The following is a 24,807-nucleotide window of genomic DNA, read 5'->3' on the forward strand; positions in this document are numbered from 1 at the left end:
ACACCAAGAGCAGAGCGAGCGTGAGTATGGGAGCAGCACTGTCCCACCACCGCTACCAGTCCTTCCCTCGGACCTGCAGAGCCCCTGACTTACCATAAACAGTGTCAGAACATAGCAGTGATTAAGTTTTAGGGGGATTTTCAGGAGATGGCCCATGCTGATCTAATAGCCTAATACTGCCAGCTTAGCGAGCTGAACGGGCTCAGCCAAGGCTCCGACCGAAAGCTGGGCTGGATGGGGCAAGGCAGACTCCCCTTCTTGGCAGCGGCAAGCTGCTAATTTAACTTGGCCATCTCTCATAATTCATCCTTCAGGCCTGATTCCACTGGATGTAACAGATATTCCCTGCCAAAAGAGACTATTCACTTGCTTAAAAGAGAGGGATAAACAGAATCAGGGTCTATCTGCTATGAAGACACCCACGTCCGTTAGGATGGACACTTAGCAATTAAAAAACACCCACAACCCCAAACCAGGATCATTCTCAACAGCTTCCCTCCCGAGCCAAACATCTCTGTGGTCCCCAGTCTGCACAGCAGAGGCACAGGCATGGACGCACTCCTTAGACCAGGCAGAAAAAGCCTTATGTATGTCAAAATGGGACTGCAACTCCCTTTCCATCTGGTCCAGAAGAGCTGGAGGTTTCCCCCAGAAGGAGGGCAGAGAAAGAGCCGCATTCACAGGAGCGTCTTATGCCACTTAGGGAAAAAAATGGGGCCATCAGAGCAGTGTTTGAGACTGAAACCCAACAGATCGAGCCAGATACTTCACAGTGGGAGGGGAGGGTGCTAGCATGCCCTTCTGAGACCCTCACCTGGAGCCAGGGTACAGCTAAACCTCAGCTGTCCTTCCCAAAACAGGGGCGAGCCATTTGCAGCTGCAGCTGTGCATTCACACATGCCAAAACCAAGAACGCCAAGGCTCGGCTTACAGTTCTTGAACACTTGCAGTTGCTGGCAGTGGCAGCAGTTCCTCTGCCTGCACCCCTGCCGGTGCTCTGAGCCTCTGTCTGCTGCATCCCCAGATTTCCTGCACCCCCACGTCGCAGTTGCTGCCCACAGACAGCGGTGCCACCAGCAAACCTGGACACACTCTTTCCCAGCCCTCCTCACCCTTGGACAGGGAAGGAGTTGTATTGATCACCTAAGAATGTCCCCTTCACCCCACATGTTCTCTCTCGCGAATTAAAATACCACTAGGTTTCAGAGTTAACTCTCAGACTTCTTCACCCCTGGACTGGGAGTGAACTGGATGGGTCACCTTCACCCTCGAGATTATCTTGCACCAATTTAAAATACTACATTTCAGTGTTAACAACCGGAATCCAGCTGTTGCAGGTGAAGATCTTCTCTGGGACCCAGGACACAGAAGGCAGCTTGCCTGTGCCAAGCGATGCCCTAGACTCACGGGGGCGGCGTGACGAGGGCCCCCTCCAAGCGAAAGCAGGAGCAAGACTAGTTCAGCAAGCACTCACCTCCCGGCAGAAGGTCACGATGTTTTCCCACAGGGCTTTGGCCTCTCCCTCGTCTGTCTGCCGCCTCTTCTCCACGTGCATGCTCTCCCGTCTCTTCAGGGGCTTGAGGCCCTTGCGCTGGGCCACGTACTGCTGCGGGGTATGGCAGGCCACGCAGTGCTTGGCCTTGAGCTCGTTGAGCAAGGTGCAAGCGGGACAAGCCCACTGGCCCGGCCTCTCCTGGCCGGTGGGCAGCTGGGACGGGAAGAGGCGGGCGACCTTGCGGGCGGACGGGGCCCTGCCGCCGCAGGAGGAGCAGCCGCCCTTGTCACAAGCCCCGCAGTCGGAGCAGCGGGGGGACGGCTCGCCCTGCGTCCCGTGCTCCTGGAAACCGTGCAGTTTGGAGGAGCCGCAGGCTTTGCATTTCTGGGCCAGGGTGGGGTTCTTGAGGGTGCACTTGGAACAGGACCAGGTGGTGAAGTCAGGGCTGGAGGGGCTGCACGGGGTGAATCTCACCGAGTCCCCCACCAGATTAATGGTGTCACTGCCTTTCTGGGCGCTGCAAGCCTCGCATTTGCTGGCCCCAGCGGAGTTAAGCAGGGAGCAGGAGCTACACTTCCAGTGGGACGGACTGACCTCCATCTCTTCCTCCAGCACGCTCAGCCGCTTGTTGGACAGCAGCTCCTGAAAGCGGGCAGCCGGGGCAGCCCTGGCCTGACCCTGCGGAGAGCCCTTCTGCCCCGCCGTGCTCTGAGCCGCGGGCTGGGAGGCTTCGGGCCCCGGCATCTGCAGCTGGGGGGGCACCTCCCGGCGGCTTCGGGGCACAGGGTTGTTCTGGAGCCCCGGGGAGAAGGGACTGAAGGCTGGTATCTTCTGGGCCTCTTGTTCCATAGCCACTGGGCCCTGGGTGGCCACGCCGTCACCATCAGAGATCTCTGCAGAGACTAAAGGCTGCGGGGTAGAGGGGGCCATGTGAAATCCAGCAGGGGTGATGACTTCAGGGACGACCAGCGCCTCTGGCGGGATCTTGGGCAGGGAGAGCTTGCGGGGGCCACCACAGGCAGAGCAGGAATTGGCCATCGGCGTGTTGTGCAGCGTGCAGCGCTGGCAAGCCCAGCCACTCTCCAGCTCCGCTTCATCAGGGGTTTTCCCCTCCGAGTCCTCGCTGCTGCTTTCTGCCTTGGCAGCCTCCTCCTTGGATGTGCCCTTGGGCTCCACAAGCACGGTGGGCTTGGGCAAGATGCCGTTGATGACGGGCAAAGGGGAGCCGCTGGGCCCTGGCTCCGGGGTGAAGCCACATACCTCGCAGGTTTCCTTGCCCAGAAAGTTCCTGAAGGTGCAGCGGGCACAAGCCCATTTCTGTTCCTCCACGCTGAGCCGCAGGATGTGGTTGAGGTCGGGCTTCTGGCGGGGGGCTTCGCATATGGAGCACTGCCGCTGGCCGACGGGGTTCAGAAAGGTGCAGCGGGTGCAGGACCACTCGCGGACGGCAGCCATGGAGCCGGGAGAGTGGGAGTGGCTGGAAGAAAGAAGACGACAGCGTGAGGCCAAGGCCACCCGGTACGCGGGGGTACCATGCGTTTCCTGGGCTGGCATAGTCAGGACTTTGCTTCCAGGAAGGGGATAACCATCAATCCAGTCATTGCTCTCCAGGCACTTGTTCCTCTGGCACTGACAAATGATTTCTCCAAGTGCACGGCAATGCACTGGCTTCCACCCAAAAACGCTTCAGGAAGGGCACAAGAAACAGCCTTGCAACCCTGCCGACCCCTCTCTCATTGCAGGAATGTGCCCCGGTGAGCAAGCACACCGCCTCCGCGCCCAATCTCGACAATTTTGTAACTCTCTGGAGGAGGTGACACCCTGCTCTGCCTTCTTGCTGTTCCCAGGGTCAATTCTTTCCTCCTACAGTGTCACTCCAGCCCACCTCTGTTTCACTTTCCGTTCCTGTCTCCCTCCTCTTGGCTCGCCACCATGGGCACACCACTTATCCGCACTGCGATAACCGTGTTATCCCACACCAGGCACCACCGAGCAGAGAAAAGCAGGTTGTGGTGTACGGGGGTGCTTTTACCTGGCTATGAGCTTCAGGGCCAGAAGCCTGGCCCGGCCAGCCTTGAGCGGTAGCTCCATGCCGGAGCCGAGGCGGGTCGTGGCGAGCCGGCGCCGGGACAGCTCACTGGCAGGTTCTGAGCTCAGCAGCAGCTCCTGACTCTCCCCAACCTCTGGCAGAGGTGAGGCATTTCTGATCAGCAGGCGTTGTGGAGCACCGTGTCCCAGCTCCTGCCCCGCTTACCTGGGAAGCGGAGAGGCCACAGAGCCCTGCCGTCACCACCAGCCCTCGGTTTCAACCTCCGGTGTTACCCGGGAATGCCTGAAAGCCTGATGGGGGAACGGGTCCAACGCACACCACAGCCAGCTCACTCCAGGGCAGAAAGTCCTAATAACGTTTTCCAGGCAGGTTCAATTTTCAGCAAGCAAAGCGCAGCAGCAGCACCAGCTCCACAGGCCGCAGCAACCTCTGGGCTTGCAGGGAGCAGCTCTCCCTCACCGTGGCCCTCCTGGTGCGCTCAGGCAGGCGATGCCACGCTTGCACGCATGCTGACAAACAGCAGAAGGAATCCCAGCCCTGCACGGTGCCCTTTGTCCCCTGCTCGGGGTCATTTCCTGGAGCTTTGAGCAAAGGTGGGGCTGAAACAGAGCTTTCTGCTTCCTCTTCCTTCACACAAGGACAAAACAGTTCCCATTCAGGTAAATACGCAGCACAAGCCCAGAGCCCTCCCTCCGTGCACTCCTGCTCCCAGATAACACAGGCAAGTCTAAAGCTCCAACCTTGAACCCAAACTCCAGGCCAGTTGCGTCTCTCTCCAGCTGAGTGGTCCCCTTCCAACCCCTTCCACCCTGCCCTGCTTGCCCGAGACCCCAGGCAGGGCCAGCTCTGCAGGAGAAGCCTCCAAGTCCACCCCATGCCCTCAGCTCTTCCTGGGAACAGCCAATTCAGGCCATCCCAGACCAAGGAACCAGCAGCCTAAATCACGGGGGCTGTACCCCCGCAGGCTCGCCACTGGCTCCCTCTTTAGTGTCCCTTCAAGGACCAGGTTCAACCACAACACAGGTTGGACCAAGGAAGGCAAAGAAGACGTTTTGTGCCACAGAGGGCAAGCGCAGAAAGCCATGAGACGCCGGTGCAGTCCATGCAGGGAACTGGGTCCTGGCTGGTCTCCAGCATCCCAAGCAGCAGCACCTGCACAACCAGCTTCCCGCGGAGGCTGGGCAGACCGCATTGCAGCAGTGGGGTCTTGAGGGGACAGGGGATGCAGCAAGAAGCACCCTGGGGAGGAGGAGAGTGACCCTCCCTTCGGCTGGGTACACAAGAAACTCCCCTGGGAATACTCCAGCAGCAGCAGCAATCCGATGCCATCAGAAGAGCCATCTCCCCCTCACAAAGAGATCAGATACAACCTTCAACTCCCCTTTTAAATCAAACATGTCTCTAAATAAAGCCCGAACCCAAGAAATCCATTTTATTGCAAGAGAGCGCTTGAAAATTCATTCTGGTTCATATACCATGCCTTCATAGCTGGAACCTTACAAGGTATTTATTTACTGGAGTTATTTAAGGAATCTTTCCCAGCTAAGAGAAATATAAACATTGATTTTTCTGCCTGAAGTCCTACAGCTGTGAGCCACTGTACAGTCGTCTCCCCCGAGGCAGCACTATGCCCACAACCCTCTGAAAGGGAGATCATTCTTCAAACAGAGAAAGGGAAGGAGCTGTGTGCCTGGCTCCAGCAGAGACGGGGAAGCAAACGGGGCCATGAAGGGCACCGTGATCCTGTCACATCCATTCGTCTTACTGGATGAGGTTCACCAAACCACAGGCATCAGCAAAAGGCAAGCAAAGGCTGTCAGCAACCTGTGCCATCCACATCCATCCTCCTGCAGCGTCCCACGCTGTTACCCACTGCACACCGTGCTGGAGAGCTCTGGCTCAAAAAAATCCACCCCCAAATGCAGATGCCGTGCTGCTCACCGCAGAGCGGGACCCTCCAGCCACCAATCTTCCTGCTGCACACATCGCTCTCGCACCCACCGTCCTACCCAGCAGGCAAAGGCTTCTGGCCCTGCAACCACAGGACCGTGGAAAGAAATCCCTTCCCATACCAATAGACAGAAGGGAAAAACCAGGATAACCTAAAAGACAGAAGTACCACGCGAGGGGACAGTGGGACGTGCCGCATCACCGGACCTGCTTGATGCGCTATCAGCGACGAGCTGCGGGCTCGGGGAAGGCAGCGCCGTTGCACTTGGCCGGGCAGGAGATCCAAGCTCCAGGCAGCAAGAAGGGAGGCAGAAGCCAGGACACTGCAGTGCTCTGCCCTGCCACCGCACGTGCTCTCCCCCAAGTTCCGATGCCGGCCTTGGGGAGCCACCATCGCTCCCCAGCCACGCTGTCCCTCTCCTGGTCCCCTCCTCTCCCCCAGCCACAGGAGTCGGCTCCCAACGCTGTCCGTTCCAGGGACACCATCCTGCCCGCTGCTGGGATTTCCACCCACTTGACTTTATCCACTGACAGCTCTCAGGAAAACCAAAAAGCCTCCCAGGAAGGCCATCTGTTCTTCCCTCAAAGGTCTGTAGCTCCCCTTGCAGTGGCAGGGCCACCAGCGTGGTAAGCTCTGGCAGGAGACTTTCCAGCCCGCTCCTCCCCAGGATGGCTGTCGCACCATGTCGTGGTGCCCAGCAGCCACACAGCTTTCTCGGCAAGTAGTGGGAGGCACACAGAAATGGGAAAGGACGTGGGACAGGCATCTTTGGCTGTCCCCCACAAGCCACCGGTTCCCCGGCCGTGACGACTGGCAGTACACCAGACTGCAGCCTGCTCCCACCAGACGCCTGCCCAGGACTGATGGACAATTCAAGTCCCTGCCTGGAGCACCAGACTTAATTTACGGGTCCAAAGATCACAGAGGGCACAAGGCTGGAACCTGTCCGTATACGGTACACCCCATACCAGCACACGGTGGGTGGCAGCAGCAGCCTGTGTCCCACACCAACACCTGCCTCTCAAAATGAACTGGCTGAGGAGAAACCCAACCGCAGCCTGTCCAAGCTCTGTACTTCTCCCTACAAAGCCTGGCTGGCTCCTCTCCCGGCAGGCAACGAGCCTGCGTGAGGAAATACAATTGTCTCCACCATCTATTCACCAGGCCCATCTGCTGTATGATAACACACATGCTCTCCAGCCCCAGAAAACGCAACTGAGATAAACACCGCCTGCCACCTTCCCCGGCGCCTGTGCAGGAGAGGAGCTCCTCTCAAGAACAGCCGCTCCACAGCGACCTGGCAAAACCACCCACCCACAGAAGGGCTTTTTCTCGTGAAGGGGACACTTTACAGGGAGCACGTTGACACGAGCTCTCAGCAGCCCTTCGGGCTGGCAGCAGGGATCTGCTAGAGGCTCTTTTTGGGTGCACACAGCAAGGAAGGTGCAACAGGCGTACCACCCCACACCTCCAGCAGCATGGACAGGGCTGGCCCCACGTGGCCATGCTTCCCACCGCAGTAGCTCTACCGAACCAAGGCAGGGTGCACGTCAGCTGGCAGGAGACATCACCACATCGGCAGGACTGCATCTACCTCGGCAGGCACAACAGGACAATTATCACAGAATCATAGAATAGTTTGGGTTGGAAGGGACCTTTAAAGGTCATCCAGTCCAACCCCCTGCCATGGGCAGGGACATCTTCCACCAGATCAGGTTGCTCAGAGCCCCGTCCAACCTGACCTGGAATGTTCCCAGGGATGGGGCATCGACCACCTCTCTGGGCAACCTGTGCCAGTGTCTCATCACTCTCATCATAAAAAATTTCTTCCTTATCTCTAGTCTGAATCTCCCCTCTTTTAGTTTAAAACCATTCCCCCTTGTCCTGTCACAACAGGCCCTGCTAAAAAGTCTGTCCCCATCTTTCTTATAAGCCCCCTTTAAGTACTGAAAGGCCGCAGTAAGGTCTCCCCGGAGCCTTCTCTTCTCCAGGCTGAACAACCCCAACTCTCCCAGCCTGTCCTCATAGGAGAGTGTTCCATCCCCCTGATCATTTCGGTGGCCTCCTCTGGACCTGCTCCAACAGGTCCATGTCTTTCTGGAGCTGAGGACCCCAGAGCTGGACGCAGCACTGCAGGGGGGTCTCACCGGAGCAGAGCAGAGGGGCAGAATCCCCTCCCTCGCCCTGCTGGCCACGCTGCTGGTGATGCAGCCCAGGACACGGCTGGCCTTCTGGGCTGCGAGCGCACATTGCCGGCTCGTGTCCAGCTTTTCGTCCACCAGTACCCCCAAGTCCTTCTGGGCAGGGCTGCTCTCCATCCCTTCATCCCCCAGCCTTATAATACTTCAAGAAGAATATAGAAGGTACTCAACCAAGTAGACAGTCTTCAGCGTGCTGATCAGGTCCCAGGGAACCTTACTGCTCGCTCTGCCTTGTGGAGTTAGGAGTGCCAGAGACAGCCACCGCCAAGGTGACAGCCTCCAGAGAGGGATGCTGGCTGGGACGCCTAGGCGGCCTTCGCAGGCGGAATCTGGCAGCAGAGCTGCCCGAAGGGTGCGTGGCTGTTTCCCTCTGGACACCGTTTCTGAGCGCACAGAGGTGGCGGGGGAAGGCTGTCACTAGGAGGGAAGGGAGAGTCACTGCAGGGACATCGCGGCCCTTTGCTTCCCTCTGACGTGCAGGAACCAGAGCGGGGCAGAACTGTTAGGACAAGGCAGGGAAGGGATTAAGAAGGCACCAGCTGGTGACCTTCCAAACCCACCTTGGGAAAGTGATGTCCCCCTCCCAGGGCTCTGCTAAGCGATGAGTTTAGGACTCTCCGCTGAGCTTGCATGCCCTGTTGCTACAGAGCCCTGGCTCCTATGCAGCCATCGAACAAGCCAAGGGTCTCCACCACCTTTGGGTGTCATCTGGGACCAAAGGCTTTTCTGGAGCCTCAGCAGCACAGGGCAAGACAGGAAGGAACAGGGCAGGGTGTGAGACCGGGAAGTGCCCAAAAACCTGCAGTTTGCGTCTTTCCTGCTGGCAGGGAGCTGGTGGTGTGCCAAGCCTGCGTGATGTGCAGCTGAGCTCCGGGGCAAGAGATGGCAACCAGCCCTGGATAGAAGCACCTTGGACTGCCAGAGCGAATGGCTGGAGGTGACCCAGGCACTGGAGCGAGAGATCCCAGGGCTCCACCGCAGAGCCCACACCGGCAACAGGATTACATGAGCTTGTGTCAATCGCATGCAGCAACAGAATTAGGCTGTTTCTCTAAACAAAACTGTTCCAGAACAGCTAAAGCCTTAAAACTTACTGCTTCAGTTCTCTCCTGCAGTAAATAAACAAATAAATAAAAATCAATTGTTCTAGTCAGCAATGTACAAATCACGAGTTCTCTGAAACAGAACGCATTGTAGCAAAATCCTCTTGTTCGACAAATACAAGAAAAAGCACTAGAACTTTGTGGAAGAAAAAGAAAAATCACAAAAAAACCCAAACAAAATCCTTCCTCGATTGTCTGTGAGCTGCGAATCAATTCCCCTCCTCCCCACCCAGCTGTTTTCTATTTAACTCCTCTCAACGGCACAGTGTGCTCTGACCTAAGAGAGGACTGCTGAGCCGCCTCCCGTGCGGACCTACCACATCTCCAGAGCCAGCCGGAGCAGAAGACGTCCAGGCCTGTGCAAGAAGGGGGCGAGGGAGGTCAGGACCTACGCAGCATCGCTCTGGCAGTAGAACTGTTAGAAGGGCACGTCATGAAGCCCAGGCAAGAAGATGCTGTTGGCTGAGCTGACTCACTCTTGCAGAGCCAGGCAAGGGCTGGTAGGCTGGACCAGGGGAAGCTTGCAGCAGATATACTGGCAGAGCAACACAAAAACACTATGAACAGGGACTTTCCACTTTTTACAAATTTCTATAGGAGAAAAAACAGGCTCTGGTTCACAATTCTAAACCCTGAGGGCTACAGAACTGTCACCAGCTCTGCGCTAGCATCATACAAACAGGGCAGGTTGCATAAGTATTTCCAAATCCTGCCTCTCCCGCTCCACCAAAGTGAGACGAGAAAATAACACAGGCTTCAGTACCAGTGACCTTCACCCAATTTCAGAGAGGTGCGGGCAAAAATAAAGCACCAGAAGGGACCTGTCCCTTTGCCCTCTTCTCTCACTTCACACCAGCGCAGCTCTACTGAGCGAGGGTAGAGACAGCAAAGAAAACCTCCCCTAAGCTCACCCATGCTTTCTTGGAGGCTCAGATCAAAGCAACCAAGTCAGGCAGTGCCAGGCAGGCCCACTGCCACGGCACAAATGTGCCCACAAAACAGGGGCCCTTGCTGGACCTCTCCAGCTCTGAGCGAAAGCAGCACCCCACTTCCACAAGGGCAAGCACGGAGGATCCCAGGATAACTCAGGCCAGAAGGGACCTCGGGGGGTCTCCAGTCCAAACTCCTCCTCCAAGCCTCCTCCTCCTCTTAAGAGATCACAGCAGGTTGTTCAGATTTATACAGTCTGGTCTTGAAAACCTCCAAGCATGGAGACTACACAACCTCTCTGGGCAGCAAACTCTACTAACCGACTCTCCTTGAGGCAAAAATGCTTCTCCTTATATCCAGTCTGATCCTCTCCTGTTTCGTCCTACGCCTGTTGTTTCCTGTCCTCCTACCACGCGCTGCTGTGAGGAACCCGGCTCTGTCTTCTGGATGATGTCCCTGTAGGTATTGGTAGATCTCCTCCAAAACCTTCTCTTCTCCAGCTCCCTTATCCTCTCCTTGCAGGGCACGTGCTCCAGCACCCTGACCATCTTGGTGCCTCTCCACTGAACTTGCCCCAGTTTGCTGAGGTCTTTGCTGTACCGGGAAGCCCCAAACTGGATGTACATTTAGGAGTTCAAGCTGCAGTCTCACTACGCCTTTCTGGGTTGCACAGCACCGGGGAAGTGTTAGGTACTGTATGGGTCTGAGCAACCCGGCAGAACAGGGTTGGTGGCTCGCATCCTCCTTGGGAAGAAGGCAAATTAATTAGTTCTCTCATACCAGGTGGCTCCTTCGGCCGGGACTGGAGCTGGGGCCTTGGTCTGAGCTCCTGGCTGCACCGTTGTCTTTGTTCCTTCAGTCTGGTGGAAGGAAACCACAATGGCTACAACTACACAAATTCCTCCTTTTGTTGAAGCGGTTGATGAAATAAAGACTTCCTGATCCTGAAATATTAATTTTTGAGTGCTCCAGAGCTTTATCATATATTTATATCTGCTCTCACTCTTTAGAGTCAATCCAGGACAAACTGTCAACTTCAGTTCCCAGAAACACAGCTTAGATAGGGGAAGAAAAAACAGCTGAGGGACCAGCCCGTTCCACTTCCATGCCAAACTATCCTCCAGACAGGACACCCCTTCTTTCTGGAGGTTACCTCCTCCCAGTGCTCTTGACCATTCACTGGGGCAGGACAATTACATTTATGCAGAAAATAGCATTTTCCACTGGTAATAACGTGCAACGAATTGAAGCAGGACAACTGGATTTGTTCTGTTTATGGTGGCAAACAAAAATCACTCATCAAAGCAGAAGGGAGAAAAAAAAAAGTCTAGTTCTGTAGCAGACGACCATCCAAGGGTGAGCACTCGACGGTAAACGAGGCCATTAAAGACACATCAACACCACACAACCCTCCGCAGAGGGTGCCAAGAGGCTCAGATAGACACTGAGAGTTTTCCAAGCTGATGACGCACTCCAGTTCCTGGGAATTTCTTGGTCCCACTGCACTAAACCTCAAGAGGGTTCTTGGAAGTTTCCATTTAGCTTCTATTTTTCCCACACTGGACACAGCTCTGCCAGCTCAGATGTGCTCCACCAGCCAAGGAGAGAAGAGGCTGTGAGTTTTAATGAGAAGTTCCCAGGGGAAAACTGAACTCTGCTGAAGACTGAAGTCTGAGAAAAAAAACACTGGCCCCAGATGTATGGAGCTCATTCAGCAGCGTATTTTTGTGGCAGCCAACAAAACCACAGAACACGCTCTCAGACTGCAGCTTTCTCTGCAATTTACTTTGCCGTCACCTCTCCAAAAACAGGGGTTGCCTGTCTTAAGACAGACAGATGTCAAGGGTGGGTGAGAGGGGACATTTTGCTGTAGGACTGGGAAGAAAGGACTTCCAAGGCAACGCTCTGCAAGTACAACTGCTTGGAAAGGATGCCAGTGGAGCAGAGAACATGCTCCTCTACCCTTCACCGGCCATGAAGAGGCCCCAAGAACCTGTCAAGAGCGGGGTGGGAAACGGGAGGAGGGCAGAGGCACAGCTGGGACAGGAGCACCCTGAAAGCTCCTGTAACACGCACCAAAGTCTGGCTTTGATGAAGGAAGAAAGTTGAGGAGACCATCATCACTTGGAGAATCCTCTTCACGGCTGAAATCCCTGGCTGGGTTTGGCCCAGGAAAAGGAGAGAAGGAGCAGAGTCTTTGTAGGGATCTGCCCATCTGAATACATGGTCACTGGAGTTGCAGGCCCAATGCCGCTGCAAGAATGCAGAGCAACACACATCTGGAAGGAGCACGTTTCACGCTAGCGTTCCTCCAAGGCTAAGAACATACAGGTAGCGTTATCCTAAACTGATGGACTGGAGACAAGAGACTTTTATCGTTCTTCATGTAAAATCATCAAAGCAAAATCAGAATCTGGAAGGCTTGCCTTGTGAGAAAAACAGGACGTGCATCGTTAGCCTTTAATATACCTTAATTGCTTTGGTGTTGTAAGATACTGGTTTTCAGAAGAAAACCAGTTTGACTGGCAGAGCGCTGTGCAGTACAGGCACGCTGAGACAAGACCATTCTCAAAGGCTCCTTTGCTAATGAACAGGTTACCCAAAACTCTGCCAGGGCAACAAGAAGAATCCCTGGGGATACGAAAGGAAGAGGCAGACCGAGTATTTCAAGGAGGCCAGCAAAGCCCGATTTCTACCTTTGCTCAAATGTCACGAGCTTTTGCAAGCTCTGGGTTCCCAAGCTTTTGATGAGGGACGAGGTGTCTCACCCTAAAGAAGCATCTCCTGCACCTACCCAAGGTTATCGGGATACAGGGCCCAGACAAGATGGCCAATGGCAACGTGACCTCTTCACATCTCAGGATGGGGGCATGGGGAACGTGCTACACTGGCACTCAGTCCCACCGGATCATCACGGGACTGGCTTCGCTGCAGCAAAGCTGGCAGGAGAACAGCCCGGGAAGGTCTCTCTGGAGAGAGACCCAGCCCTGGGGACAGCCACCAGCACATCCTCAGCTCCTCTCAAGCCACACTGTTTCTCATTACGATCAATTCCAGCCTGTTGTTATAATTAATAACCTCATCTTGCCTCCCTGCACGCAAGCATGGGAAATTTCTGCAGTTGCAATCACAGTTCACTTCAAAGAAACCAATTTAGCAGAGCGCTACTGCTGCCATCATTCCTGGACTAAACTACTTTATTTACCTTTTCTGTACCTAATTTCCCTGGTCTTTTGGGTATCTGGGGAAATTAAGAGCAAAAAATATCAAGCTCCAATTGCATCTAAGTATTATACCAGGTGAGGAAGATTTGTGTCATTAACTCAGCCCAGCACCTACTGCGTATATGTTTAAGCAGGTTCGATAATATCTTCATACATCGATTTGGCTCAAGGTGATGAACTGAATGGCCTCAATCCATATCTTGCCTTACTTTGACTACACTACACTGACTCTGACTAAAATCCACATACAGTGGATATTTGAACCCACTTAAGAGCAAACACACAAAGAAGGCACACCAGTTTTATAGGTTTTTGTCACAGTTGCGTGAAATTGGTGTAATTTGGGTGTAGAAAGCGCAAAGGATCTCTGCAGATACCCTTGTTCTGCAAAAACATTTGGGAACGTCTCAGCGTGCCTGCAGCTCCCCCAAAAGCTGCTCTTTCAGGGGAAAAAGGCCCACAGTCCTCCAACAAATGTAACACAAGAATTCAAGATTTTTTTTTTTTTGTTAAAAACCCAACAGACCAAAGAGGCCTGAACCCTAGAAGACTGACAGACCCAAGTTGTATTGGATACTTGTAGCTTTAGCTTCTTGCACACTTGGAGCAAGAAGGCACTTAGAGAACAGTAGATTTGTTCTTTAGAAAGCCTGGTAAAAATTGGTTCAGCTATCTTGCATGTTTTTTACAATTATACTCCATCTTTGGTTTAAGCAGTGTCCCAGAAAGTTTCCCACATAAAATAAAGTTGTCCAGCAAAATTCACGAGCACCTGAAATGGAGGAGGATTTAGACTCCATTGAAATCAATCCCACAGACCAGGCTGATGCACCTTACAGATCTGCTACTGAATAAAACGATGACCTGTTTGCAAAATAGTTTGTATAGAAAGGTTTGAAAAAAACAGACTTTCACATCCAGCCACCAAACCGAGGCCTCCACGCTAAAAAACGGAAAGACAACATGATGCCCAACCCAAACCCCAAACAGGGTAAGGATCTTGCCAACATTATGGGGAAACACAAAGATTGAGAGTTTCAGCTTTTGGCCCTTCAGACTCATCTTTTACAGCAACGCCAGGGGAAAGTTTTTCTGGAAGCAGCAAAAAGGAATTTGGGAATTACATTTTCTCGAGAGGTTTTCAGGAGAATGACTGCTCAGGACCCTGCTGCCAACCCAAGTCCCACAGCAATCTCCAGCCCACATCCAGCGGGTGGCAATGCACACAAGCACCAGACAAACCTCCTGGACCTTTGACTCTCCATGCCAAGATGACAGGACAAAAACTCAACATCAGTCACCGAGGAAGAAGGCTGATCCACACCCCGGCAGTCAGGGACAAGACTCAGACGCCGGTGCCGGGGTGCTCCTCACTGTGCGAGGCGCTCGCTGCGTATGCATGCCCAGCAGATGCCCCGGAGCCCCGCTCGCTGGTGTGAGAACAGGTTTAGTACAAATGTGCATCGCGGTTTTACTTCAATGGCCCCAGCAGGAAGGAGTTTGCAATTATTCACACGTGGAGAAGCCTGAAGAATGAAAAATTTCAAACTCTGAGAAGCTCCCTTTGGTTCGGAAGGAAGACTTTGGAGGAAGGACGTGGGCTCCAAAAATGTATCTAATCATTCCCTGACTGGCCCATAAATCCTTTCCTGCCTTGAGGCAGCTTGGAAAACTTCTCAAGAGCCTATGAAGCATCAATCCTGGTAGACACCTTCCCTGGTCGGTAATACAGATGAACTGAAAAAAGGTGAATCAGGGTGAGAGGAGAGCGGTTCAGCTGCCAAGCAGCAAGACAAGCTACGGTCAAAGGCCACACAGGTTCAGATCTGGCAGAAGAGGAGTGATGCCTGCTGACCTGGCTGCAGCGTTCAGCCTTGACTCTCAGCCCAAAAAACTCTGGTCCTTTGAACATGGCAGGAGAAGAGATTATTACAGAGCAAACATGGCCCTGGCAACATCAGGACTGACAGAATACCACTGATCCCATCACACACCCAGCAGGGACCAGCGAGGACACCAAATCCTCTGAGATGAGCTGTAGCACAACCCCTCCATGCAGCAATGTCCTTTAAACCTTAAGGTGTGCCAGGAAGAAGGTGGGAGATACCATGAGCACCTAATGGCCTCCTGTGCCCGCAGGAACCCGAGGACAAACACACCTAGAGCAGTATGAAGCCCAATCACACCCTAGAGGCAGCCTCTCCTCTTGCGGTCACGAGGGCTCCCTGCTGATCTGGACAAACTGGTGAGCAGTTTAACGCTGAACATGTGAGCAGGACACATCACACAGGTGCCGCTCCCCGCAGCGGCACAGAGCTCCAAGCCTCCGCTGAAGTTAGGCTGGCACAAGATGTATGGAAATCGGGGGATACCGAGAACAACAGGGAGAGGATTTATGACCAACACACCAGATCTAGGAGGACTAGCGAGATGCTGGGGAGGAACAGCTGGGAAGATTATGTTCTTTACTACTGCTATTACACCAATTAATTTCAAATCATGGCAGGTTTTAATTTAAAAAGCCAACAGAAATTGTGCCCTTTAAAAAGGGCACGGAAGTTGGTAACAGCAATGAACCAGGAGAAGATCCCAGGGAAGAGTGGCACAGGGTTAATGCCCCTCTCGGAGCATTAACAGTAGCCAATAAATGGCATCCAGGGAGGGCACAGAACATCCCCTTCACCATGTCTTTTGCCCAGAGAGGAAGAAGGGCACGACTTTGCTGTCTTCAACGCATCGCTGAGACCTAAACGAGGCTGGCATACCAAGGAGAGATGTCCTTTTTTGCTCCATCAAGGACGTGTGCCACTCCCTCAGATCCGCTGGTCAAGAGGTCTTCCTCTGAGCTTCCTCCTCTGTTATTGCCTCTTAACCGTCTCCATTGCAGAATTGCCAGGCTGGCTCTGCCCCAGGCCCTGCCATCAACCCTTCTCACCGAGCCAGGGGGAGACATCTGCTCTCCACCCCTGCAGATTGGCCACAGGAATGCCCATGTGGTGCCTGTCCAGAGATGACAGGGTGGGAACAGCTTCATATCGATGATTATCTCTGATGGTCGGGTCAGGAAGAGTGGGAGAGATGGCCAGAAGAACTTAAAGGATTTCAGATGAAATGCAGGAGGGAACGGACTAGAGGACATCACTTAGGACGGCTCATGTCTGGAGGGCATGGCGTGGGACAGGATTGAGGACCTGCAGGTGATGCTCTGTGAGCAACTCCACATCCCCACATTACTCTCACAGCCAGCGCCACCAGCTCAGCTCCAAAACACCACCCTGGACTTTCAGAGAGTAAATTAAATCCCTTCTTCCCAGGATGAAAAGGAAATTCAAAGCTATTTGCTGCCTTTGAGGCCTGAAAGGCAAAATACTGCTGTCGGAGGAAGCCATACAAGGCTGGAGAGGGCTGCCTGCCCCCTCGCCTGGCCCTGCAGGGCTGGTGGGGCAGTGGGAGCTATCGCAACACAGGCACAACCGCAGGGGAGGAGGCGGGAGGACCCTGCCAAGCCCCTCTCTCCTTTTGTCACACCAGTTCCCAGCCTGCCCGTAATCAGCTGCATGGGGCAGGCCGCTATTTGCTTGAGAAACAACCACCTTTTTCCCTAAATTCTCCCTGGGGAAAAAAAAAAAATCAAGGCATAGCTCCAAGGTACAATTAAGAAAAAACCAACAGTAATCAAGAGCTCGGTACCATTTGGGATGGAGCGAGAGAGAAAGACTCATCTTTCCGTGAGGTCTGAGACTAAGGAGCGCGGGGCTGCAGCCTGGCCGAGGGGGGAAGCAGAGCCCCCAGCCTCCTCCTCCTCTCCTGGGGCTTTAACTTGGCCATCACCCCGGCTCCTGGCAGAGCTGCTGCTGGGCGCTCTTCCTGCAAACGAGGAAACTTCTCGGGGCCCAAGCCCACGCTGCCAAGCTCTGCAGCGTCCCATGCCAGACCACGCAGCGCCCTTCCCGCAGCTGCCAGCCACACTCGGGGCACCGCGAGCGGGACCTCGCACCCACCGGCGAGATGGAAGGCAGCAGGGCACTGTGGTCCATCGCCAGCGGCTGTCAGGCTCTCTTTAGGATGATTCACAGGCCTTAATGAAAAGCTGAGCCAGTCCTGTGCCTCAGGAAAGCAGCTCATGCTTAATAACCCAGCCAACAAGCGTTGCACTGATCTGCAGAAAGAAAGACAGATTGCCAAGGGACAGAGGAAGAGAGAGGAACTCTGGCAACTCCCAACATCCCTGGAGTTCAGCCTATGGTCGGATCAGGGCACGGTAATTAAGCACCGCAGCCATGCTACAAATGTCATCGGTCAGCGAGGGAAAAGGCAAGGATGGTGGTTCCTCCCAGAGCCAATGCCACCGACTAGCAAGCCCTGCTCTCCCTCAACATGCTTGAGCAGCTTCTTTGGTGACAGGAGATCAGAAGGCAGACAGCAAATCTGAATGTCCTCTCTTCTACTTCAGGAACCACATCCGCAACCCCTCCAAAGAACACTGATCCCAGAGGAGGATCTCAACGCACAGAGCAGAAGCCCAGGGCAATGTCTCAGATGAGCTGGGTGTTGGAGTTCACACACACGTGCACACACTCGCTCTTTCCACCGAGTCCTTGGCTCCACATGCAACTTTCAAGCACACTGACATTCACTACCAGATCCTGGAAAAAACACGCACGAAGGCTTGGTGCAGCCTGCTGCACTGCAGCCACGTCCCTCCACACTTTACTGACCTGGGGTGAAGCGGGGCCGAGGGCTTGCTAGGTCACCTTGGCTGTGGGGGCCAGCATGGAGAGCAGGGGCTTCGAACAGCAGTAAACCCCACCAACCTCACAGATGGCTCCAGCCCTTCCCGCTCCTGGATCATCCGCACCTCCTTCAGCTCTGTTCCCCTTCCCAGGTTATGTCAGGTCAAGCAGATGAATGCAAGACTGCACCAAATTTGTTGCTGTGTCAGCTGTGGTTTTGGGAGCCTGTTGCCATGCTGCAGCCAGCAGGTTCTGCTCTCCTTGCAGGCTCAGGGGGAGGAAGAACATGGGGGGAGAGCCGCCTCAGGTGCTGTTCAGACTCGGGGCAAACGAACCAGCATCTCCTCCACGCAATGGGAGGAAGAAGCAATTTATTCTGACAAATGGTGAAAGCCTGCAGCGGGGCTGGCCCTTTCTGTCAAAGCTGGTGTACCACGCAGCGGCTTACATGCTGGAGCAGAGAGAGGAGGGTACCGGCAGTCAAGCGATATATGCATCACTCACAGAGGGAGACGATCAGCAACTCGGAAGAACCAGGCTGCAAAAGATACCTGCCTACCCACCTGGGATCCTGGTGGCAGGCAAGCACCGTATGTGCTAGCCAGCCATCGCTGCTTGTCCTCCGCAGCCGGGGCTGCCAGCGAGCAGCAGGGGCTCAACACGGCACTCAGACAGGCACCGCGGCACCTCTCAGCATACCCCTCTCCAGAGGGTTCCTGTCTCAACCCTTCAGCCGCGAGAGGGGTTGGACGTTTGGGCACAAGTGCCTCTGGGATGAGACACTGGTTAAGGAGCATCCAGCAACGTGGCACAGGTGGGATGTTCATATTTGCATCTTGAGCTTGTAAGTGAATTGGCTGTGGAGTGTTCACAGTCCAGGAGGCCGGGAAATAAAAGCTCTTAACTTGTAAGGGACCTGTAACAAGAAGGATCTGGGATGCCAGGTGTCTGGATGAGCCAAGAGAGAACAGGCAGTAGCACAGAAGCCCCCTCTTGAAGCAACGTAATTCCAGTGTCCATTTGGTCTCCAGTGAATGCACAGATATGGCAGTGTCCTCCTTAGCTTGCAACACCTGCCTGGCTGCCAGATTCCCTCTTTCTGCAAAGCAACTGGAGAGGTTCTGGACAGAACTGGGAATGACTTTCCCACTGCAGCCTAAGAAATACCATCAGCACCTGAAAAAACTAAGACTTCACGGCTGTACAAGCTTCTACGTATGTATCTGTGCAGCCCTGTGCCGGCAGTAGACAGTGGTGTTTTGGAGAGCCTTGGATTCTCCTTCCATGGGGCCTGTTATCTAGACAGCAACCAAGGCACTGACAGACTGCAGGTCCTGCCCAACCACTAAGTCTAAAACGAGTCCAGAAACCAAACATGAATTTCTCAAGTCCTGGCAATGCTCCTTCACCATCCTCTAAATCATCCCTACTCGATAGCATGATGATTTCCAACCTTTGGTCAATCCAGACCTGCTCTTTGCAGGCAGAAATAACCAAGTGTGGGAGCGCACGCTTGCCTGCATCCCAGAATAGAAAGCAGCTGGAGCTGCATCTGAGCACTGCCAATGGGAAGATGAAAGGCTTTCAGACACTCCTCTTTTTCCGCTGACACTGTCTTTATGGGCCCTTCTCCCCGCTCTCCATTACATATGCAGCTCCTTTAACTGCCGATTTTCCACAGGTGGTGAAGTTCCAGATGCTTCTGGGAGGCTTTTCCAACTTTATTTATTCTACTTAAATAACAGGGGCATATGGTTTATTACAGCTATTAGAAGGTTTGTGTACGTATGTGGGGGGAATCTTAAGAGAACAAAACACGCATCTGAGCCTGGGATGCAGAGAGCTACCAGGACCTCTGAGCACCCAGACACTAGAGACCCGCGCCTGGCCACAGAGGATCCGAGAACCCCTCTGCCTGCAAACATCAGACCAAGGGCTGTGAATGAGTCTCTAGCTCCCCACCTACATCACACTGGGTCCTTCAGTGCTGGCGAGGAGAGTTCTCCCAGCCCAGGAGCTCGTCAGGACTCCTGTTCCCTTCCCAGCACCGCTGCCACCCTCTGATCAGGATGAAGGTCCAATCTCCAGGACAAGGCCAGAGCCAGGGATCAGGTTAAACAGGATCTAACCAGGAGCAGAAGCAGCTACGCACGGCCCTTGCGAGCAGAGCGTTCATGCTGAACCACGCTGTGGCTGCTCCCGCCGCAAGCAGGGCAGCCCTGGCTAAGGACAGGCTGGGCCTGCCAGCACTGCCTGCGTGCAGGGACCGAGGCAGGCAGGCAGCGAGCTCCAGGCCCCTGCTACCTCGGAAGCCCCTCAGGGGTAGGTGCAACAGGGCTTATAAGGGGGGTATTCGTTACCCCATTTCACTAACAGGTCACAGCAGGCTCTGCGCATGAGCTGGGTGAGCCCAGCCCAGAAGAGAGATCCTGCAACACAGCAGCCCAGCCAGGCAGTGCTTCTCTTGGGGGAGGAAAGGGTCCCAACAGGGAAAGCTGTCCTAGAAACCTGCCGATTGTCCTTCACCCCAGCTGCAGGAGAAGCAGCCGTGGTACCACTGGAAGAGCTCAGAGACCTGGGCATGGCGATCCTTCAAATAACAGTCTCGATCACCTCTCTCCAGGTCCGATTTGAAACAGGCCCTGGAGAAGCAGAGCACAGGTTGCTCTTTGAAGGAGGGTCTAAGCATGGAGGCACAGAATGAGAAGGAGCCCTTCAGTGCTACGAATCTGAGAAAGTGGGAAGGAAAGAAAGCACCGGTGGGGCAGATTTCTACAGTTACATTTTACAATAAAGACTTACCCGCTCTCAGAAGGGAAGGGAGGAGGCAAGGAAAGGAGCAAGAAACTGAATTCATTAAGCTGCTCTCTCATCTGAGGAGCTGGGACAGCTTCAGCAAGGAGGGTGGACTCTTGGGACCAAAGGACACTTGATTTCCCCCATTTAGCTACCCGTACCTGAGGTATGTTTGAGCAATCATTTCAAAAGCAACCCCTGCAGAGGAAAGAAAGCTGGATGAAGAGGAAGTTCTACTTGTTGTTTTTGTCCTCTGTCTTTAAGCCAATTAAGAAATTCTTTTTTAAGTGAGGGTCTGTGGCCTTCCTCAAAAGAGCCTGCGCTCCCTGGAGAACAGAGCAGGGCAAGGGCGAGGTGGCCATCTGGAGTCAGAGCCCTGCAAGTCCCTAGACACTGCAGGGACTGCTGGCCCCGTGCTTCTCCTCTCCAAAAATCCCAGCTACTCCAAACCCCCAGAATCTCACCGTTTTCTAACACACTTCAGCAGATGCCTTTCCCCTTTGCACCCTGGTTTCCTCGCCGGTACGTCACAGAAAAAGCAAGTCTTGTTGACATCAGGCAGACTTATCCTTGCGTCTTTCAATGCTTGCCCAGTGTTTTAAGACCCCCATATGGAAAATGCCTTTGAAGCCTCACAGCCAGCCAAGAAGAGGGTAAGACGAAGGCATGGTCTGTACTTTTATTCTGCTCTTGTAATACCTGGCTTCAATGCAGGGTGGTCAAGCTCAAGCATGGAGGGGAGGGGGCTACAAACACAGGCGGAGCACACATCCAAGGAGACAGTACAGGCAGCTGGGAAATATGTTTGCCAGGACAAACGGCTCCTGGTGTGGGACTCTGCAGATAGATCCCTTGTGTGAACCAAATGGCAAAGACTTTGCCCCTTCACACACCGCACAGGGCTATTTTCTGCCATTCTTCCCAGCACAGCCTGTAGAGGATACATGCATTCTGCATCAGAAAACAAAAGCACCTGCATGTGCAGGGTAGTTTGGAAGTACAGGTCCATTTCCCCAGATGAAGGCCGCCTTCTATTACCTTTAAGAATAGGGAACAGCTTTAGATGTCATACACCTGAACAACAGCATTTGCAACTTATGCTAGCATCCCTCCTACCCCATGTTTGAGGCTGTTTCACATGTTCCAACACACCAGGTGTTAGTACTGGAGGCTGGGGTGGGAGAAGAATTTTTCCTATTTCCGTAGACTAGAGAGAGTGGGACCAAGGCTAAAGGTGCTGTGGGCCCATAACTGGAGAGAGCCAGGGAAACCTGATGGGACTGTGAACCAGGCACACTCAGGACTCACCATAGCCCCTCACTCCCAGTGCAACCTCCCTCTCACGTGGGGAGGCTGGAAGAGGAGATTTACTGGTGGCCGCCAACCTGAATTGCTGCTCAGCTAAGATTTATGCTGCAATTTGTAGTGCTGTTAAAATAATACTGGAAGAGTGGTAGGGGAAGAGAAAGAGAGAATGAAAGAGAGGGGAGGGAGGGGCAATGGATCAGGAGCAATAACACAGCTCCAAAGCTGTCTGCTCCCATCTCTCACATCTCCGTTGAATAAATCACACTGCATTTCCAGCTGCTGTGCTCCAGCCTTCAGTTCCTGCAATGCTAATGCCTGGGCTCACTTCACAGGGGGGCACAGGCAGGGTACAGTTAATAGAAATCCATCCAACTCCACAGCAGCTGAAGCATGAGGCTCAATAAATAGAGCAGGGAGAGAATGGCATGAAAGGTCCAGGGACCCGCAGGCTGGTGGCTGCTCCCAGGACTTCCAAACTGCAGCCTCCAAGGCTCCAGAGGACAGGAGAAGGGACACCCCTATCACCCCCTGCCTTCTACCTTCTCATTCCAGCACCGGTTAAATGCCATTCCTGCCTGCCGAGGTCAGAGATGAGCTAAATTACCCTCTGTACCTCCAGGAGCTTGCCCGCTCTGCACACTAGATCTGCAGGAAAAAGGCTGAAGTCATGGATCAATATCCTTGCATGTACAAAGAGCCACAGGATTCCCTCACCGAGGCCCCCACTGACCCCTCCTCTGAGGAGAAGCCAAGGAAAGGTCAGAGTGCCTTGCAGCTCTCAAGGAATCCCGGCTCTGCTCTGCAGGACTGGATGCTGACAGATAATCTTCAAAAAAATCAAAAGCAAAACCTCTTTAGTGAACTTTAACAGAACAGCTTCCTCTTGACATCAGGGAAACTCACCCTGCCCTGAGCCAGCTGCCCTGACCTGTACTGCTGAAACCATGGAGGAAATTCAGAATTACATCCAAGGAGACTTTGGCCTTTCACCACCTCAGCATCCCTGCTCTTTATAGACAGAGCCAGGCCAGCCTCGAGGATTCACACCTCATTACAGAGACCAACACAGGGCAATTTAATGAGAGGCCAAAATATCAATCCAACACTGACCATACAGGCACCAGTGAGCTCTCAAGCCTTGCTGCTGAAGTACCTTCTCATGGTGCTCCAGCCAGCAACTCAGTCCAGATCCTTCTTGCAAGGGAGATGGGAGAAGATGGGATCCTGTGCCCAGGCTGAGTGCCACCAACAGCAATGGATCTGTTTGCACATGTGCAGCTGACCTATAAAGGTCACTTACTTCTCTTTCTCATGTACCTGAACTTTAGAGGGGACAATTATCAACAGTTTCCAAGAAGCTCAGTGGGATAAAACATGCTGATCTTATTGTGGTTTGGCTGTGGTGAATGCTTCCTCTTGCAAAGCCTACTTGCCATTTCCATTTCCTTGCACTGATGGCTTCTAGGACAGTCCTGCGCCAATCTTCAGTACCAGTGTGCGCATTTAAATACCCCTGGATGTGCAGAGCAGACCCCGACCTGTGCCCTCTGTGGCACAGCATCCAGTGCAGACAGCGAGATGGGCTCCTTCAGCACGTTGTGATCCCCACCAGCCTAAAACCCTCCCCTGCACCTTCCTGCTCCACTGGCACCAAGTGAAATGCGGCAGTCAGTAGTGCCTCGAGGCCACCCAGGGCAGTTGCAATGTCACAGGAGATCACACACCGCGATACCGTCGGCAAGCCAAGGAGCTCCAGGAGGACAGAAGACCATTGTGCCACATCAGAAGCCCACCATGCTCCCACTCACCCCACCAACGGTTCAACGCAGGAACCCACACTTGGCCTTGGACTCAGTTTGACATCGCTGTGCGCTTTGAAAACAGTGGCTGTTTGGTTCCTCTGGCTTCTCAGAGACAGTGGGGAGGACTGCGTGGGTTACGTGGGGCTGGAAGAGCCAGGAGCAGAGCAGAACAACGCTGTGCTGGGGCACGCTGAGCCACGCAACCATCCAGCACCCCAACTTGCTCCTTCTGTTCATGCCCCATGCTCTAGAGCTACTGCCACCTTAACTGAGCCAGCAGCACATCTGGCTGACTCCTCCGGCAGCCGCTCAGGCAGTAACTACCAGGGAAGCCCCTCCAAGTTATACTGTACCCTGCAGGCCTCTGGACTCAGTAATTCAGACCGTAGTACTGTTTACTGCCTTGTAAAGATGACACATGCTTAAGTTAGTGCTTGGACAGCTGGAATCTAGAGGGTGCTCCTGGCTTGAGCGCGTGCAATTAACCCTCAGATGTCCACATGCCACAGAGAAGCATCCTGCCATCACGGCAATCCAGCAGAGGCCATGCTGGGGCTCCTCTAAGCTCAGCATCCCTTCGCTGCAGCAGGACACAGCGCTTCCTACCAAGGCGGGCGGCTCCTGCTCTCATTTAAAGCTCCTGAACCTCTTCAAGTCACACACATTCTCACAAACAGCTCTTGGGTAACCTCAGCACACATGCTCCTCAAGGACAACCTGAAGGACATCACTGCCAACCCAGGGACACGGGACAGAGAGGAGAGAAAGAGCGACGTGCGTGCCCTGCCTGCAGCAGGCTCAACGCTGCACAAGACAGATGGGCTCTGCCAGCTGCCGTGCCCTCCCCACCACGTCACCACCGACAGCAGTCCCTCCAACACGCGCTGAGCCAGCCAGGGGCTGTGGTGCCCACACCAGCATGCCCAGAAGACGCAAAGCATCTAAACATTTGCTGTAGGAAAAGACAACCCAAGGAAAACAGGCCATTGTGCCCAGCTTTGCTAGGAGATTCTCTTGGGGGCGTGTAAAGCAATGATGTGCCCAACGCACGTCACTGCATGTGCCACGGAGGCTGCTGGGCAAGACAGCAGCAGCGCCAATGATCAGTCCGTTCTGTGCCACGGGCTGCAACCCTGCAGCTCCTGCAAAAAAATCTTTTTCACGTTTCAGAAGCATCAAGGGTTTCCACGTTTGTCGCTCCCCGCAGACAGACA

The 24,807-nt window shown here is 53.9% G+C and overlaps 1 protein-coding gene across 19 annotated transcripts in view; it reads right to left on the minus strand.

Moving 5' to 3' along the window:
- CAPN15 (calpain 15) overlaps positions 1-24,807 on the minus strand; it is a 61,527-nt gene that overhangs the window by 11,659 nt on the left and 25,061 nt on the right. For 16 of the 19 annotated variants that reach the window (XM_075165791.1, XM_075165805.1, XM_075165803.1 and 13 more), the window contains one exon: positions 1,475-2,972. In XM_075165791.1, coding sequence (XP_075021892.1) covers positions 1,475-2,972 — 1,498 coding nt within the window. Of the gene's footprint in view, positions 1-1,474; positions 2,973-9,117; positions 9,313-14,196; positions 14,334-17,672; positions 17,887-24,807 lie in introns of those variants that run through there. The other 3 variants (XM_075165808.1, XM_075165801.1, XM_075165802.1) reach the window with 3 other exon arrangements.

Source organism: Calonectris borealis, chromosome 16, assembly GCF_964195595.1.
Source record: "Calonectris borealis chromosome 16, bCalBor7.hap1.2, whole genome shotgun sequence".
Taxonomy (NCBI): Eukaryota; Metazoa; Chordata; class Aves; order Procellariiformes; family Procellariidae; genus Calonectris; species Calonectris borealis.